We start from the raw sequence: 21049 nt of genomic DNA, 5'->3' as shown, positions 1-21049 counted from the left end.
AATATTATTGTTGGATTTTCTGGTCAAATGAAGCAATTCTATTGAAGAGCAACGCCGGAGCAAAGCTTTATGACCTCTCACCTCGATTCGGCGCTCGACTGGACGTCCAGCCACATTTGGTCCTTGCGAGTTGAGTCGCTCCTAAAAAATAACCCAACTAAACTTGACACAGCTTGAAAGCGGCGGCCGAAGCACTATCTGTGCTAGGAGACATTCAAATACCTTTGCCTGCCTAAACCCCCAAAAATCCTTTCTTTTCAGCTCCAATCCGGAATTTTTCCGCATTGTTTTCGAATTAAGCGCTGGTGCGATATTTACAATGCAATTTATCTTCAAAAATTATTTATTCCAAAAATCTACAATCAAATTTTACATTGTGCATCGGCTATGAAAAATATTGCCTCTCCAACCAACTTCACATTGCAGCTGTGCAAGAAATTATATGTACCATAAATTGCACTGTTTTGCCAGCCATATTACTGTTTATTTACTGTTATTCAGCCAATTACTGTCGTTCATGCATTAGAGCAAGCATTATATAATATGTAAATTATTTGTTGTTAACTGCTTGTGATTAATTATCAATATTGATTATTATAGTGTTCGAGTAGAATAGAAATAGTTTGTTATGATTATTTACTGGCGAAGAATAATGTGAAAGAAGTGAGCATAGAAAGAATGAGCACGTGTAAGAGAAGAGTGGAATATAAGTATATAAATAGGTTCATGAAATAAAAAAATAAATAAATGAGAGTGAGAAAATCTAGATCAAAAGTGTGAAATATATCACCATGTGAGATATATCGCTTTTGAATGGAAGGTGAAGATGAAGATGAATGAAATGAAACATTTAGCTCAAAATTATATATGTACAAAAAGTTACCACATTCATCTGTTTGGTAGTTTTTTCATTCGTTGTGCGATGATCAACCACGAGTATTTTGTTGCATACTTTACTTGTGAAAATAATGAATTACAAGTACTAAATAATGTGCTACTTTTTATGCACCCTTTATACGGTAGACCAGTAAGGGATTGACGAATATTACCCATACCTGATGTGTAACGACTATTTACAATGTGATTTTTACACGACAGAAAAACTTTTCTAAATTTTACATCAAGCGGCCACATTACGAAATATTTATTGAAAAAAGTGAGAGCGTTCCGATACAAAATTTGAGATTTCAATTACGTAATATAATATTGAAATACGTACACAATTATTGTGAAGTAACTAGAAAAATATAATATAGTTATGAAAAAGAAAATGATCATATATGCCGAGACGAAAATTTAGCTGGCACAAAGCTGGAGCGATGCCATTAATATAATAATAGTTTATTGACTGAGCATATCAACGAGCCAGCCTAGTTGATTACTTAATGTTAAGCGCACGAGTAATGTACAGAAATCTACTATGGATAAGCTTCAATGTTGTTGAATGTTGTCAAGTGGTGCTCTGCTCTGAGCTGTGAGCTCTGAGCTCTGAGTCTAGGACTAACCTCTTCGAGCTGTCCGCACTTACGAGAAGTGCTCGCTTTCTTCTTGCCTCCTCCCATTATCATTTTCTTCACCTAATTATATAGTTTGTCCATTTTAAAATCAGTACAGAATAATAGGTAGTAATAGTAGTAGTAGTATTAATATATACAATTGCACTTACAAAACATTACTTAATTAAGTATAGTTTTACATGGTGGTGAACTGTGCTATAAAATAATTAATAGAACTGGGATTGAATAAATTGATCTACTTGGTAGAGAGATGTTTCATTAGCAACGCTTTCAGCCAGTGTGATATGATAAATGAAGTAGAAACTTTTCAAATTTGCACACTGAGCATACGTAATAAATGAGTGTTCGGGTGAGTTTTTATTCTACATTGAGAATAACGTAGCTGAGAAAACATCCCTCTAGAGAGCCTGATAACAGTGCTTTGGCTGCAAGTAGAAAACTGTCATATTGGTAGGCCTATTACTCACATTAGATATTTCCTCTAATTAAGATTAGTAGTTAAATTAGATTTATGCACTCTATTAGGTTGATACAATGTTGTGAGAGATGTTGGTGCGTAAGAGCGCTTACTTTTAACATATTATGCAATTCATTCCACACATCGAATTTCCAAATTAGAAGCTACTGCATTTCTAGAATGTTACTTCAATTGAAGACACCTCACCTTATTCAAACAAATAGTAGCTAAACATGAATTTCTTCATCTTCGAATTGAATAAGAGAATTCTTAATATTTATTAGTTCAAAAGCATTTTAGCATCGATGATTTGATTAAATGAATGGGAAATATTAAATTTGAATGAGTTGTTCAGAGTAGTTTTCATAGTTAATTCACAAAAGAATGATTTATTTCTATAGTCCCAGTTTTCTTATTCAGAGGCAATCGCCCATCTTAGGAGCCTTCTTCAATCTATGACAAGGTTACAATATTTATACAATTCCAAGTTTTTTCTGAAAATGAATTTTATTTTTTTATTTATTTATTCTTATGGCTTTTATCGGCAGAGAGATCCTTTCGGATGTTCTGCCTTGCCGTATTACCCAATGTCATTTCCTATCAACACTCAAGTTTATTGGTTATGGTTATGTCTTGGGTTCTTCATGTTTTCTCACTAAAAATTTGCACTTTCACTTCCTGAGTTTCAATTTTATAAATTTTAAAATCAAGAAAACTATTTTCAAACACAAAATCTCATTTAAAAAGCAAAAACTATAAAATTTTTGATAATAATATTGAACTGAAATTTTCACATTACGATTATATAATATCATTAAATTGATATTACATAAAATCATTTTAATAGTAATTGAATACTTAATTTCAGAACTTGAGGAAAGAAAACTACTAAGTTTAAATTGTAGGAAGAGAGTTTTAATGAATTTGTAATTAGCAATTTTATACTTAATTTCTGAGTTAACTTAAAAAGAGGAAGTAAATATATAACATTTTCAAGAATTATGTTTTCATCTGGAAAAATGCCTTAAATTTTTACCTTTCTTGTGAAAATAATGAATATATAAATATATATAGGTCTTTGCTATTAGTCCTAACATATAACATATTGGGCCTATTCAAGACTTATTGAATGTTACTAACACTGGAGCATTGTTATCAGGCAAACAAATAGATTCAATTTTGTGACAGTTCTCCTCTTTGGTACAAGAAAAACTTTTAGAAAATAATGTTACAGCTGTGCAAGACCTTTTAGAATTTCAATGAATGAGTCAGTCAAAGAGTACGTGCTTATTAATTGGTATGGATCATTTGTTAATATTTATACGTTTGTTGAATAATTTCTCAAATCTTACGTGGAAAAATTGCTCATGCAAGAACAGCAAGCATTTTGATCCATCAATTTAAATGTTGAGTTTTGAAGGATATTGTGATTCCAGTTCATTTTCTTATTAATATGATCAACGAATAAATCCATTCATTTTTTTAAAATGAATAAATGATTTAAAATAACGACTAGCTCTCTATTATTGCGTACACCTTTAGAAGTTCAAAGTTTCAAAAACATTGCTTATCTATTCTATTGGATTTTAGAGGAATAATGTGGCTCATTTGCTTGACATTATTATGTTTGGTTCGATAATATTTTTGAATAAACAATTTCTAATCCTGCAGATAGATTTGAATAATTGAAGGTGGAATTTTTTTATGAACATATATGTATTTCAAATAGCTCAACTTCATCTCTTCATTACACACCGGCAATCAAAATAGTGTTAAGATATTATTTTGTACAGCAATCTTACTGCATTACTAATAATTTTTTAAACAAGAGTTTAGAAAATTATTAAGGGCCGGGTTCCGAGCTCGGCATTTAGCTAAGCAGTCCTAGACTTTAAACAGCTGGAGTCAGAAAATTAGCTTTCCAAAACGGGGCGTAGTCGTAGTTTTTAGAACAGTAGTCGCAGTTTTTATTTTCTCATTTCTATAATTGGAAACGTTTTTCCTTAACGAAATTAAACATTTCTGAATAATTCAAAATAGCTTTACACTTTTTCTCTTTATTTTATTTTGTGTTCAATTTTCTAGTTTTTTTGAAATATTATTCAAATGTGACTTTGACAATGACTACGACTACGCCCCGTTTCGGAAAGCCAATTTTCTTACTCCAGCTGTTTAAAGTCTAGAGCTTAGCCAAATCCCGACCTCGGAAACCGGCCCTAAGTGTTAAGATATTATTTTGTACAGCAATCTTACTGCATTACTAATACTTTTTTAAACAAGAATTAAGACTAATAATTGATCAATGGAAAATTGATTTCTTATCATTTTCAAGAAAAGAATAAAGTAGAAGTATTAAAGTGGAAGATTATTTGACACAATTAAGGCCTGATTTATGAAATATTACTTGGAAGTGGATAAAGAATATATATTTTAATCGATGCTTTTCTAGTAAAACTATTAATTATTAGGAGCACATCATTAACAATAACAGAACTTCTATTCGGAAGGGATATTTTATAATGCAATAATAATGAAGGAACAAAAGAGAAGAGCTAGAAAGACAGTACCAAAAAGTTAAGAGAAAGATTTGAAATAAACAAAAATATTTTTTTAGATAGTAAAAACGTAACAGAAGAAATACCAGAATAAATCTTAATATGAATATAACGTACAGTACACATTAGAGGATTTTCGAATTGATAGAACATGGAGTGTTAAAAATATTATTAAATTTTTATTATAGGCCGATAATTTTGATTGTGTGACATGTTGGCTTCCCTTTGCATAATATTCTAGTAGTGCAAGATTCGTTGAAAGAACAACAGGGTATCAATTTAAAATATGATAATTGTTATGTGGAGATTCAAATAGGAGAAAAGAATATTCTCCCAACTTGAATTGCTAGTTAACTCGGTAAATAACGAATAAATTGAATTTGAGTATCAAATACGATCTAATTTGATTTGTATGGGTTTTAGAACACTTCATTTCATGTCAATCATTCAAGTGGTGTTGAAACACGATATGCCCATGTAATATACAGTGAACAATAATTATTTACAGGATTAACACTAACAACATTTAATTTTTACAACCACTGAGAATATTTTTCAAAAAATATTGCTGTTTTATAACCAATACATGGCATGAAGTCTATTAATAGACGAATAATTGGTACCTACGTACAGTAGTATAACTGGATGAATATTGTTAAATTATTATGTACATTAACTAAATTTTGAATGAATTAAACAAAGATAACTTCTACTATTTTTCAGATTACACATTTCATTGTAAATACCTTACAGAATATAATAAGATAATCTATTTTACACCTACCTCAAAAATAATGTTAATTGATTGAACATGAAACTTGATGCACGATAGTAAATGTTTAGGTACTTGAAGAACATTGATTTCTGCAGAAAGTCAAACCTTTAATAATACGATAAGCTTTATTGTAAGTCTAGATATGATTCACCAATATCAATAGTGATATTACTGGATCTAATAAAATATGTCGACGAGGATGCGAATTTAATAAAATGGAAACTAGAACAGAACCCCTAATAATCGAATTAGCACAAGATGTATTCTGAATCTTCAAGTACTTTCTGAATTCGTCTATTTTTTTAAATTTATTTCATTACGATTAACTATTATGGATTCACTTTCAATAGATTATGTTACTATTTGCAATATCTTGGAGCAGTTATAGTAGCTGGAAGATCTTATTGCAATAATGAATAATAATTATTCTTAATTTTCATGAAAACTAACTGCATGCTAGTTTCTTAGTTGATTCCAGTTTGCCAACTTAAGTAACATTAAAACGAACAATATGAAATTTTGGTAACAATATAAATGAACCTCACCATTATACAGTAATGGGGAAAATGCCTTCGAATTGAGGTTATTGCTTGTGTTTAGAACGAAGCCCCACAAAAGAGTTTTAATGAATAATAAGACATGGACTATACATGATTTTGCATACACTTACAATGACATGCGTTTACAAGTGTCTATACATAACAACCATTAAATAAAATCCCAATTGGAGTTTTTTTGAGAGTGAAGAAAGTGTTACTCACCACTAATTCCAGAACTAACGCATCCACTATACTTCCAATAACTGTGATAAAATCGAACACGTTCCACGGGTCTTTAAAAAAATTCTGTAAAATACAATAGTAATATTAGATATTTAAATTTAATTTTGAGAATAATCACTTAAATCGAATAGTTGAAAGCTAATTCATTCAGGAGGGAAGCTAATTTTATTTTGGGAAATTCCATCAAATTCGCTTGTGATATCGACTTGCAGTCATCACACAACTGTAAATACATCATTCTAACATACCGTAAGTATGAATTATACATTTTTATACAGCCATAAAATCAAATAGCAGTAGCCTACTGTTAAAAGGGGTTCAAGTTGAACAAGAATATTTTGCAAAATTGAGTTGAAGGAAGGTTAATCGTAAATTAAGGTTTAAGGTAAATTAAATAAGCTGGAAATATGGGATCTGGACAGAAATAATCAAATAAAAATGGCTAGATATTTTTTTGATGAGTTCAAAGAGTATAAAACTTGTGAATAGTAACAGGGAGGTAGAAAAATTTATGTTTGATACAAGAGAAAAGGCCATGAGCTCGCGCATAGTTTCTGAATCGGCAAGTTAAACTTTAAACACTTGAGCAAGATAAAATACAATATTGATATTATGAAGATAACAACAAAAGCTTTCAATGGTTACAATGGTTGAATAAGAAAAACGTAATATGAGTAATGGTAACACAATGTTGACAGGTAGAGAGGTCACTGAAGTCCTCTTCCCCATAGAAACATCTAATAAATTAATAATATTCCACTTCACAGTAAACTATCATATAAGCATATGATACTACTCATGTCATATATAACTACACATCCTATTTATAAAATATCTTGGTATCACAAAATATGAATAAATCAATGGAGTTGATTGATAGACAGACTATCGATGGATAGGTATTGTATAAGAGAATAATTTTCATATTGATCAGTATATGAGGCCTACTATGTTTATTTAATAAACTTCAATGATCTCACAAACTTAGAAACTTACAGTACGGTAGCCTACTAATGATTAATGTACTGCATACGAGTACTCATTTTTAATAATCAATAAAATCACAATCTGGTAGTAAGATTCTATCTATAGCAATAGTAGAATGATTAATATACCTATCGTTAAGAAGGACTATTTTGTAATAACTAATTCCTTCCACTTCGACATTGAACTTTTGAGTGTTAGAATTTCAATATAGTTGAAAGCGACTATTCTATCAGCAACTATCGCATGTGACATTACAGTCTATCTAATTGTGCTCTGAAGCAAATGAACTTACCTCCGAATGTTATTTAGAGCATCGCCCCAAGAAGCATAGTGAGCTTAATAAATTCTAATAAACAATACGAATGATACTTAAGCATCTCAAAACTAAATGTTGTCTGCAAATGATTGAAAAGCAATCATCAAATACTTTATGATCATGCTACTCTATAACTGTTATCACTATTGTGAAGGCAAAACAGTTTTCAAACTAGCATTATTGATTCTACTTGCAAATTTACTATTGCTCAATGTTGTTGGATGCTCTATTGAACAAAATGTAGAATCAATTCCAAAAGCAAAATATTGTATTATAATTTTTGATTGGAAAATTTTATCAATAAATGTAAATGCTGAGTTTGAAGCTAGAGCAATGAATTAATTAACATTTCATTCACTTGACCCCAAACTAGCAATTTTCTGGAAAAATTAAGCATTTCCATCTGAATATTTGCTTAAATATCTGAATATTGCTTAAACAGTCATGTCTGAGACGTCGCCGAGGAAGGTAGCTAGAGTTGAGCGCTCCGTTATCTGTGTTCAAGCCACAACTTGACTATTGTGTATTATGTTCAATTCGCTTTGTTAAGAGTGCTGTCGGTAGAATTATGCTATTTCTATCGGTCTGTTCCTGTTTGAATCTGTTGTATTGTTTCTCGTCTATTTTAATTTGACAATTTTACTGCGATTTTTTTGCTGAATTCGGTGGTCGTAGTTTTTTGAATTATAAACATGTCTTCTAACTGTGTTGAATGTAAATCGAAATGTGCCGCACGTTCATCGATTTCTTGTAGTGACTGCAGTAGTTTCTGCCATTTGAAATGCGTGAATATGACCAAAGACGAACTGGATTTTATTATAAGTGAAAAACAAATTTGGCGTTGCCCACCGTGTGCTGCATCAAGAAGATCAAGTATGCAGGCTGTGAGTGATGCTGAAAAAGGTAAGGCCAGTATCTCACAGGTTATATTCATGTTAGAGGAAGCAAAGAATGATCGTAAACGTATGGAGAAGGAAATGAACACTTCGTTTGAATTTTTACATAATCTGGTTAAGGAACAAAAAGAAACGTTGGATAAACAGGCTATGAAAATGAGTGAATATATTGCAGTTATTGAAGAACTCAAACAGGAAAAAGTTAATTTGTCAAAGAAAGTGAAAGATTTGGAACTTAAGCTGGACGAGAGCGAGCAATACTCTAGATCTAATAACATAGAGATTCATGGTGTTCCGGAACAAGGAAACGAAGATTTGTATGAGACAGTCGCGGGTGTTTCGGCAGCTCTAGGTCACAAAGTGAGTAGGGAAGCCATAGACGTGTGTCATCGGCTGGGTAAGAGGAGTGATAACGCTGGTCCAGCAATAATAATTGCGCGATTCGTGAGGCGAGAAGATAAACTGAAAATATTGGAAAAAAGGAGAGTCAAACGTGATTTCAGTACTAATGACATTGGTCTCTCTTGTGCTACTGCTCCTGTTTACATCAATGAAAACCTCTGCTATGGACGCCGAAAAGTTTTTGCAGCTGCCCGACTAGCGAAGAAAGAAAAGAACTATGCGTACTTATGGATACGTAACGGGAAAATCCTAATGCGGAAGGAGTCATCATCCCCTGTACGTGAAATTCTATCTATGGAAGACGTTGCCAAACTGTGATGAGGGAGGTCAAGTAAGCTGTTATGTTTAATTGCAAGGTGACGATTTATGTTTTTCATTTTATATATTAATATTCATTAATATGTCAACTGACTAATGAGTTCAATAAGTGATGATTCATTAATATCTTACCAAAATATAGATGACTCTTTTATTTTGATGAATTATTTTCTTTCTAATACGTGCGCAGATGGGCTAATTATCATGAATCAAAATATCAGAAGTCTGAGAGAAAATTTTGATCTTTTTTTAATACACCTAAATTCTTTAGATAAATTACCAGAAATTATAATCTTGTCGGAAATATGGATTGAAACAGCAGAACTAGGACGATATATGATTGATGGTTATAATCAGTTTTCTAAATGTAATGAAAACTATAGAGCTGGAGGTGTACTTGTATTTATATCAAAAAGATTCTCCGCTATTGAAAATGATGTGACTATGACAACAGCCGATGTGATTAATGTCAAGGTCAATGTAGGTTCAGACGTTGAAATTACCTTTATCGTTCTGTATCGATTACATGCTTACTCAGTTATAGATTTCTTGAGTGAGTTGAATGGTGTTTTTGCGTGCGTAAGAGATAATAATGTTGTTTTTGCCGGCGACATTAATATATGTACTTTGAAACATTCTATTAATACTTTTGAATATCGGTCTTTATTGGCTAGCCATGGTTTCTATGAATTAATCAGCAAGCCAACTCGTGCTTTTGGAAATAGTAGCAGTTGTTTAGATCATATTAACGTAAGATCTAAACACGACGTTTTTTTGTTTGATTCAGATGTTGTGTCCTCTGGTCGTAGTGATCATGATATTTCCATTTGTAGTATTAAGCTGAAAGATCATTCAACTGATAAACTTAATAATCATTCTGTAAATAACAAAATTAATAGAAAGAAATTAAATTATGAACTGTTAAAAAATAATCTTAGATCGGTGGACTGGTCGTCAGTTTATTCCGAGGGTGATGTAAATAAAGCGTTTAATATTTTTCTTGATGTTCTAAACGATAATATTGATAAAGCTACTGAATTGTTGGAATGCAAAAATAATTACAAGCACACCATTCTGAAACCATGGATGACACAGTCGCTGTGTGAAAGGCAAAGATATAGGAATAAAATGTATAAAAAAGTTAAGAAACGAATAGGTGATTTAAGATTTCAAAATTATCTTAAACGCTATTGTGATCGATTAAAAAGAGATATGGATTATAGAAAAGAGCAATATTACATGAATTTATTTAGTGTAAATAAAAATGATATAAAGAAACAATGGAAGACTATAAATGAGATATTAGGAAAAAAGTCAAAAAATAATAAAATTATAAAGATCAAAGCAGGGGTAAACCCTAGTGTCATTTTGGAAGATGAAAATAAGATTGCAGAGGAATTTAATAGCTTTTTTGTTAGTGTTAGTGATCAGCTGAAACTTAAATTAGATCCGCCAGATGATGAGATAAATAAAGAGTATAGGACTTTATTCAAATTGAAACGAGTGATGAATTCTTTCTATTTCTTTGAGACTTCTGTTTCGGAAGTAGAAATGATTATAAATTCATTGGACTCGAAAAAATCTTCTGGGTTTGACAGAATATCTGCTTCTATTATTAAAGAGATTAGTAGTATAATTTCTCCAATACTTTCGTATTTGATTAATTTTAGTTTTATCAATGGCATTTTTCCGGAATCACTAAAAGTTGCTGTTGTGATTCCTCTTTTTAAAAAAGGTGACATTTGTGATTTGAACAATTATAGACCGATATCATTACTTAGTGTTTTTGCAAAGATCTTTGAAAAGGCTATTAAAAAACGATGTATTGATTTCTTAAAAATAAATGGTTTTTTCTCTGAAAAGCAATTTGGTTTTTTGGAAGGAAAATCCACAGAAGATGCGTTATTGAATTTCTGTGCAGATTTATATCAGGGCTTTAATAATAAATTGAGCGTGGGTGGTCTTTTTATAGATATAACCAAAGCTTTTGACACTGTGGATCACAGTTTGTTACTGAATGTAATGTGGTTTGCGGGCTTCAGGGGTTTTGCTTGGAATTTTTTAAAAGCTATTTGAATAACAGAGTCCAATGTGTTAAAATTAATAATGATGTATTTAGCTCCTTCAAACCAATAAACTGTGGTGTTCCGCAAGGATCGGTCCTTGGACCTATTCTTTTTTGATATTTATTAATAGTCTTAGTAGTGGACCCTTTAGAGGATCACTTACTAGTTTTGCGGATGATACTGCTTTATGTTACAACTCAAAATCTGCTTTGGAATTGCAAAAGGATGTTCAGTATGATCTTCAGTTATTAAAATTGTGGTTTTCTTTCAATAAATTATCCCTTAGTAATAAAACTAAGTTTATTCATTTCTCTTTAAAGGATAAAATTTCTTGTATCAAACCTTTGTATTATAAATGTAATATTTGTTTAAAGTCTGATATTGCAATTTTATATGATTTGAATTGTCATAGTTGTATGCTTATTGAACAAGTTGATAAAATCAAATATTTAGGCCTTTTTATTGATAAAAATTGTAATTGGAATGAGCATATTAACTCTATTAATAAATATATGTTATCTGCTATAAGAACATTCTACTACTTAAAAAATATTTGCCATGTAAATGTATTAAGGTTGATCTATTTTTCCATTATTGAAAGTAAGCTACAATATGGGATCACTTGTTGGGGAGGTATTTATTTCACAAATATCAATACACTTTTAGTTGCACAAAAGAAAATTATCAGAATAATGGCGCGTGTACCTAGAACGGAACATGCAATGGTTTTTTTTAAACAATTTCATATTTTGCCATTAAGATATTTATATGTCTTTAGAGTTTTAAGAATATTTTTCATTAGAGGAGGAAATGTTCAAAGTAATGCTAGAGTTTACTCTAGTCGTTTGAGATTTCAAAATAAGGTCATTCTGTTGAAGGCTAATGTTGAAGCTTTTCGTAGGTTTTTTACTTTTTGTGCTTTAAAGTTTTATAATTATCTACCTTTCCATGTGTCCTCTAGTTTAAATTTAAGAATTTTTCTCAAGGAATTGAAATCTTGGTTGTTTTCACTAGAAGATGTTGAGTTTCTGTTTAGATAGTATAGTTACTTTTATATTGTATTTTTGATATTATCATATTGCAGTGAATGATACATTTATGAAGGGACAGTTTATCTCTTAGTACTCTTCAACATATTTTTTTTCTCTTTATTATAAACATTTATCAAGTTTTTATATAATTTTAGCTAGGCTCTAAGCTACTCTTTCTTTATTTTCAGTGTGATGGTGCCTCAACACGTTTTTTCAAATGAGGTTACCTAACCACTTTATATTATTGTTTTGTAATGTTTTGTGTATTATTTATTATTGTAAATTGTAAAGTGTGTCAATAAATGAAAAAAAAAAAAAAAAAAATACAGCAGTATAAATGTTAGATGATAATGCGTAGGGAATAGTTAATAATATAAGTTATGAGCCATTATACATCAGCGAAATGAAAAATTTTAATTTCTAATATTCTCAATTTCTATCTTTAAAGTATACATAATAATACAGATGGATACCATTATTCAGGAATACTTTGGAAAACTCAACACTTTACAAAAAAAGAGATTTTTGCAAATAATCTGTTCAAAATTGGGTTGGCATTTACAAAGGTTCTTCTTTGAGAGCGGTTAATCAACAATTTCATTTCAATTCTTAACCCACAGACATTTTTGTAATCAAAACTTTGTAGACTTGCAGTGATATTTCTAATGCTGGAGCTCAAATCATTAGAGTGGTTCAGCTCGACGTTTGAGCCAAACCATTTTGGAACAATTTTGCTCCTACAATATTGGGCCTACCTGGTAAATTACAGCAGAGTAGAGACTATTCCACAGTTAGTAGGCAAAAACTTACTGTTTTTACCAATATATCTCTTATATTGCTGATATTTTAATTGATACGATTGGTAGGCAAATCATAGCCATGAATCTATTCAAGTAAAATCTATAAGCATAAAAGTTATTCAAACTGCATATCTATTGAAAATTCTAAAAATTCTGAGTCCATGCTCGTGAATTCAATTTATTTTTCATAAACAACATGCTTTAATTTTAATGAATCATTTCTCATAACAACATAATTATTGCAATTCGTATATTAGAGGTCATAGCATATTCATCACCTTAAATCCAAATGCGATGATTTTTAATATACACTCGATAAGGAATAGTATGGTGAAGACCAAGTTCATTATCTGTAGGATATCTTCTAGCAGGGGTGGAGCATCACGGTACTGCCAAAAACATATATCATACAAAACTAATCAAGTGAATGAATACTAAAAGAATAATTTCAATATATTACAATTAATATACATTTTGTATTACTCATCTCATTTGCAATTTATAGTATTTACAACAAAACAAGAGCAACATTATGAAAGCAATCTTCAAAACTTGATTTGAGCTCATAGAGTGATTCATATTAATCGACTTAGAGTAATAATTAATACTCTTGGGCTTTAATCCGATTTTATGAAGTTTTTGTTAGCAAAATATTGCTAATTGAACATTATATTGGTAATGCTCTACGGATTATTAATTGAAGTTATATTATAATTCTTTTTGAAAGTCAGAGAGATTTGCTTACAAAGTAACTCTTTATTTACAAAAGCTATATTATTTTAAAAATATGTCCAATTAAGTAAATATTAAAGTATAATACATTTTCAAGTTCCAGCAGCCAAGAAAGTAATTTGCATGACAATCGATAGGTGTATAAAAATGGAGGCATAAGATACTATGTAGATTTATTTTTGAGAACAAATCAATGAAATGAATGAAATTCAAGTTTTTCTAAATGAAATAAAAGTTAAATGAATTGAAAGTTTTGATTCCCTATGAGATTGACACATTATCTGGATACGAAATTGAATAATTCACAACAGGTAGATGTTTACCACCAATTTGAATGAAAAGGAATTTAAGTGGGGTTTGATAAAATGCTATTGCGATAATATAGTAATGTCAAATTCATGTTCAAGTATTTTTAAGTAACTTAATTCAATTGGATTCTAATTTTAAAGTGTATTTTTTTAATAACTCTACACATTTGAGATGAGTAATGTAAAATTTATCAAAATTACATAATTCTAGACACTACACTAAAAAGTATTCACAGTAACAAATATAATTATCACAACATAGTTATCAAACATTTCTTGTCGATGTTTCACGACAGAAAACAGCACCCAAAATATTTCAAATATTATAATATTATAATCTATAACAAAGAACTCTGTAAAAGATAATGTTAATGTTAGTACATACACATCAAATGAAGTTTTCAATCAAAGCAGTGACAGCAAAATAATATAAACAATGATGGTTGTTGTGAAGCATTTGATATGTACAGCAATCTCTCATAACTTTGAATACATGTCACATCATTGCTAAATTACAACAAAAATGAACAATTACAGATTTTGAGTAAATAATATTAAACACCTAGATGATATGAGTGGTTAAGGCATCTACCCATCTACTACATTTTTTGTGAATTTATTATTTCATTTTATTATTAAAATATGCATTTTATTAGAACATGCATTAAATAATTCAGTGGATTGAGTTCAAAAATGAAATTAAATAGAATTAATATAATGTAAAAAAAATTAAAATAAATTATTCATGAGCTTCAATGAGCTAAGTTGAAATAATGAAAAACATATTTTGGTGGATGTTAATATACTTTTCAGTTTACAAAATAAGCACACTTCTATATTTTCAAGTTCTTTCTCCAATCTAATATCTTTTAGCTTTTTCTTCTCGACATGAAATGTACTCCAGTTACAAGATTTAATAAGAATAAAATTATACACTTGGAAATAAAACAAGGATTATAATGGAAATGTAATAAGCAGCGTCTAAAACATGCTTTCACTATAATGCAAGCATTCTACAACAGAATCATGCTGAAGTTTCATAAGTGATGACAGGAGGTAATGTTTTTGGAAGCAATCATAATTCAAGGGATTATTCAAGGTACGTTCTAGTTATCTCATTTCGCAATAAATGAAATTTTTGAAACTACCTAGTATTGTTAAGTCTAGAATATAATATTACTTGAAGAGGGTTTTGATTCGTACATAATTTACAACTCTAGTGTTTATTACTGCCAAAAGAATCACTTACCTTCTATAGTATTGTTGGGGCGAGTATGATTATAGCAGTCTCGATTTTTACACAGGGAGATTCTACTCACAGAATACTAGAAAAGTATTTCATCATTTTAAAAAGTGACTCGAATGTCAAAATTTATTTACATTTTTTTACTATTGCTTTACACAAATTATGCTCACCCCATGAGCATCTATGAAAATACGCACTTGAAGGTTACTACATCGTTCAATATTCTAATCTCTACAAAATTATTTTACAAAACATTGTTTATACACTCTAATGAAGCTGCGAAACACAGATTTATGAACCTTGAAATATTTAAATATATAGGTGTTTTTCGATTGAAATAGATTTGGTATTAGCAAAAAATTATTGTTCATAGTTTACCACACTTCTAAATATATAACTTCTTAATGTTTCAAGTTAATGGGTTATAAATTGTTGAAAGTGTAAAATTGTTTAGAATTGGTTAAATCTATTTTTATCATAATATTTTACTCTCATTTTCCATAATATATTATCTTATTCAGGAGTCTGCAAAGCTGTATATATCTATGGTATATTTGATTCAATTCAGAGACAAAATAGTGTTCCACTATAATGACGTTCAAAAGTTGAAAAAACGATACGGTATATAGCTCAAATATTTGATTGTAATAAAAGTTTTTTGTTTTGTTGGAATGTAACTGTGGTTTTCCCCAAATATTATTGAAGCATACATACTGATGATTTATATTCAAATTTGAACGTTTTTATTTTTCAGATGATGAAATGAATGTTTCGATTTAAGCGTGGATATAATTTCAGTTGATAAGTTTATACCGGTGTTGTTTGATGGATATAATTAAATATTAAAATATGGACAAATTCACTTATTTGTTATATGAATAGTGTTTCTCAATAATATGGACTGATATGATCTCGCTCCCAGATCTCCCCAGATGGGTAGAGCCATTTAATTTGTTGCTTGCTTTTGCAATGACATATTCAATTGTTTTTTCTTAGTAATAAGATGATTTGACTTGATTGGTTTCCGGTGTTTGCATGCTCGCATTTCACCAACAAATTGAAACGTAGAGTTCATTCTAAATAAATAATCATCATGATGATCATTATCTAACTGGATTGAATGTTACTATAAAAAATATTATTTTACATAAAATACACTATTGATTTCAGAAACGAAAATCTTCATAAACAAATTTTATATTCGATATTAATGACTCTTTCCTACTATAAATTCAACCTGCGACTTATTACACTTTTAAACTCCCATAATAAAGAGTTTGTTTGTGCTAATGGAGATAGATGATGGGGTGTGCACAATTTGTAGTGGATGTATGGGTGCTTACCCGAATTCCGAAAGCGATTATCTTCAGACACGTTTCAACGGTAAACATACTAGTGAAGGCCACATTCATGTATTTCAGTGTTTCCCTATAGACAGGGCTCTGCTTGTGAAACTATAAAAAAGTCACAATATTTGAATACACAAAAATTCGCAATTGATCATTGGAGATGACACACAACCAGGAAGATTCCCTAATCAAACATCAAAAATGAATCGGTGAATAGAATAAATTAAGAAAGGTTACAATGAAAAGCAAACAATTTAATGGAGAGCCACAATAAAAGACATTACATTAGCATTGTAGCATGATATGAAAGAAATAAGACAAATTCATGCAATTATTCCCAACTCAATTTATTATAAATTATAATCATCAATCGAAAATATTGTTTCATGAGAACAATTCACTGAGCTGCACAAGCAAAATCAGTTTTTATCTCCAATTTTGATCAGTTTTGCAGCCCAACACCAAGTGCCATATCCCCATCTAGGACCCATAATAATTATGCACCATCTACGTTTAACACTAGTTTACATTTACATGAAGATTATGGTCACATTAATTGACTGAGCGAAGTGAGGCCTAAGATTCATGTCGACGGTTTGGCATTTCTCTCAATGTTTAAATGTTTATATGTTTATATGATGCGCATTTACGGCGAAACACGGTAATCGATTTTTATGAAATTTGACAGGTATGTTCCTTTTTAAATTGCGCGTCGACGTATATACAAGGTTTTTGGAAATTTTGCATTTCAAGGATAATATAAAAGGAAAAAGGAGCCTCCTTCATACGCCAATATTGGAGTAAAAATCAGTCTAATCAGAATTATTCATCATAAATCAGCTGTCGAGTTGATGATAAATTGCATGCCATGACGCATGCAATTCAATATCTCAATGTAGCTTGGTATAAAAAATCAGCTGCTGTGTAGACTATAAATTGCATGCCTCATTGAATGCAACTTTTATGTATTATTAAATGAACCATTGATTGCGTGCAATAACGCATGCAATTAATAACAAAGATAACAAAGTATTGTCTCTCGAACTTTCTCTGCTTTAAAATCGGGCTGTCCTGTTGCCAATATGTCTTGAAGGAGATTAGCTTTTGATGTTAGCATTTTTGATACACAAACCCCAACAGCCATTAGCCGTTTTCACACTGATATCTCGCCGACAAGACATATAGACAGGATTTACTCTGATGGACAGTATAAGAGGAGGCTGCGGTTTATAACTGCGCGAGGTCTACTGTCCACAGAACTACTAGTAAATTAAAATGTACTTCATCCCTGGTTTAAACCAACAGCTGATCAATCTTTGTTCAAACTGAGATGATGCTTACCGCCCTGAGTTTGAAGGTAATTTATATAGGTTTACATGGAAATATCAAAGACCTTGAAGAGATATAGACCCACAATGCCTATGCCTTCCCAATGATAGCTCTTACTTGAAATTGAAGGCCGCCATTGGGGTATTTTAGCATGAGATATTATATATACCATATTTGTAATACTATAGATCACAAAGGCATTGGTGGCATTGGTATGTAATAATCTTATGGGTTGCCCCCTCAATGGCGGATTTCAATTCCAAGTATGACACTAGCGCTGCATGTGAGTCTATGCATCTTTAAGGTCTTTGGGAAATATAGTCGCATTTATGATTTTTTCATTAAAACAGCTGAAATATTGTGATAAATGCGACCTTGAGCCAGGTCCACACGCAACGATATATTGCATCAATCTGATCGGTACCGACCATATTGTTACAATAATTGGAGCGTATGGACGGAAGATTGATGCGATTGGGCAAGATTGATCGCGATATATCGGGGTTGAACTGTTGATCGAAAACTTGATCAACCTAACAACGATTGCACCAATCTGGCGAGATTGGAGATTGGAGCGACAGGTCGTAGCGTGTAGACAGTGCTTCGATCAACTTATTCATCAAACTAAATTGCTCCGATCATTGTTCAATAAAATATCTTTGGAACTTACTCTTATGTATTTTCTCATCACTTTGTATATAGCCTCACAGGTCCTTCGAAAATAACACTAATACTTGGTTTTAAAATTATGGTCGTGAATTTGATACACTTTAAACTGCGCTCTGTAGCAAGATATCTGAGGGTAGCGATGAGTCGGTTATGTGCAAAAATTGATTTTCGCATAACTGCATCCTGCTTCTTTATCAGAGGAGAGACCAAAGTTTAACAATACCACGTTTGAGTCTTCTGTCATTCTCAAATAGTTGCGCCAGTCATTTGGATCATCCCTCAATTCTCACAGTAGCCTCACATGCGAAAACTTGTCTTTCTTGAGAAGCCAAGAACGACACCACTTGGTTTGAATTGTCTCCTTCTACTTTCCCTACTTTCGCCAAACAAATTACATAAAGGGGCCACAATAGTATCTCTTCCATGTTGATCACAACTTAAAGAAAGGAAAGACCAACAAATTGCGAAGGAAGTTGGGGCAAAAAATCATTGCATGTGGACAGAACGGCGATGTACAATTTATTGCTACGATTATTGGTGCAATCAGATCGCTGCGATCATATCGTTGCGTATGGACCAGGCTTTAGCTACATCTAATTGGTAGTAAGGCGTTCAAGGCGTTAAACATAGATGGTGCGGGCATTAGATTGTGTTGTTGATCCTGGATAATTCAACCCAGCAATTATAATGTGAACATAATACTTTTTTATGATGAGCAAAATATTGTTCATTATTCGATTTTCTGATCTGAATGGGATTTAATTAAGTTTAAATTATTATGGCTTTCAAACAACAATAGTAATTAACATCAATCTGTACAGAACAGTTTTGAATGGATATATATAAAAAATTAATGAGAAGCATGAAATTCCCTGCATGCTGTAATACATGCAATTAATTGATGGCCATAAAATACAGTTCGCATGCATTGAGAAGAAAAGGAAGAGGAAAATGAGAAAGATTGGATAGAATGACATGAAAGAAAAATAAAATAATCAAACAATAACCTCTTGGTGCTGACCATCAGTTTTAGAATGAGTTATTTACTTGGAAATTATCTAGAGAATAATAACCACTGTTAATCACTAAGTATATAACTATAATTAACTAGAAAAATTCTGGGTATTTATGGATTAAAATAGAGTACAATTTCTAGTTAATGTCAGTAATAAGAAATTGATTTTCATTGGTTAAGAAACCAATCACGGCAGTAAGCTACAACCGAATTGATGTAATACTATAATAGTATATTATATACTTGGAAAAATTTAATTTACAATCCCTTGGATGAAATTAAGTTTATGAATTTGCATAATAAGCTAGCCAATGCGATTGAAACATGCACATAAAACGTGTGTTCCATGCGAGGGAAAGAGTTTTTAGGTAGAAAAACTCAACAATCAGTCTCATGTAAAGCATATTACTGCTGCTTATAAAAAAGGATGTTGGAATAAAGATAGCCACAAAACATAGATTAGATAAGAGAGCCAGATTTAGACAGATAAAGTTTAAGCTGTAGTAGCTTATGGTTAGGAAGCCTCACATACAAGAGTGAAAATTCAAAATATTATCAGTGAGTTGTGAATTCATGCAATACATGCAAGACAATATCATTTTCATGAACAATGTCAAAATCGATCAAATGATCAATTGTAACAAACAATATCAATGAAAAATATCTGCAAGAGAATGATATTATTAATTAGTATTTATTCAGTCATATTTGATAGTGCAACGGATTTGATAGTTTAAACATCTCTGAGTAAATAAAATAAATTGACAACTTGGGGAATGGAAAATAGGAGAGCTTCCCTTAAACTAGAAGTCAATTTCGATTTAATCCTTTTAATAAAACTGAGATACTTTTTATCGAACTGTAATCGAAATAATTTAAAATCATTTCAGCCATAATTGTATGTCAAATACAGATCATGGTAGAGAATATTTTTCCATGATTCAACCTTTTTTCATATTTTACAGAAAACTTGAAAGATGAATGATTAATGTAGCACTTTATTTGAGAGATTGTAACAAAGACCGATGGATCAGACAATGAGCACTCACAAACATGACAAAGAATCAACAAATACAATCATTTCGACAACTTTAAAATAAAAACATTTAAATTTCCATTTAAACAGCTGAAAAATAATAACTACTGTCAATATTACAAAACCTCTATTATCCGTATTTCAACATTACTGAGATCTGCAGAGTGGATAAACAATTGGACAATTCTCATGGACAATTCTTATTGAATTTATCTATCCAGATCTGAGTAATTTGGTAATTTCATTGATCCTATTGTGAAATAATAATTTTGGAGGGAGTTCAACACAAAACATATACATTCGCAAAACAACAAACAAAATAATAAATTTTAAAGTTTAGAGTATTAAGATCAACTCGCAAGTAAGCGCTTCTCAGTAATAGATAGCTCTTTCTGAATGGAATTCCTACATAATGTGATGAAAATTACTAATCAGTATTCTGAATTTAGGATTGAGTTTTTTT

The 21049-nt window shown here is 30.9% G+C and overlaps 1 protein-coding gene across 5 annotated transcripts in view; it reads right to left on the bottom strand.

Annotated features, from left to right (window-relative positions):
- Nucleotides 1-21049, bottom strand: part of LOC111054487 (voltage-dependent calcium channel type A subunit alpha-1) — a 1036091-nt gene that overhangs the window by 65221 nt on the left and 949821 nt on the right. For 3 of the 5 annotated variants that reach the window (XM_039432654.1, XM_039432656.1, XM_039432655.1), the window contains exons 26-27: nucleotides 16532-16642; nucleotides 6066-6149 (exon numbers count right to left, since the gene is read on the bottom strand). In XM_039432654.1, coding sequence (XP_039288588.1) covers nucleotides 6066-6149; nucleotides 16532-16642 — 195 coding nt within the window. Of the gene's footprint in view, nucleotides 1-81; nucleotides 142-1505; nucleotides 1578-6065; nucleotides 6150-13180; nucleotides 13292-16531; nucleotides 16643-21049 lie in introns of all 5 variants that reach the window. The other 2 variants (XM_039432652.1, XM_039432653.1) reach the window with 2 other exon arrangements.

This window comes from Nilaparvata lugens, chromosome 7 (genome assembly GCF_014356525.2).
Source record: "Nilaparvata lugens isolate BPH chromosome 7, ASM1435652v1, whole genome shotgun sequence".
NCBI classification, from domain to species: domain Eukaryota; kingdom Metazoa; phylum Arthropoda; class Insecta; order Hemiptera; family Delphacidae; genus Nilaparvata; species Nilaparvata lugens.
Note: the sequence above shows the minus strand (reverse complement) of the source record. Positions and strands in the feature narration are given on the sequence as shown.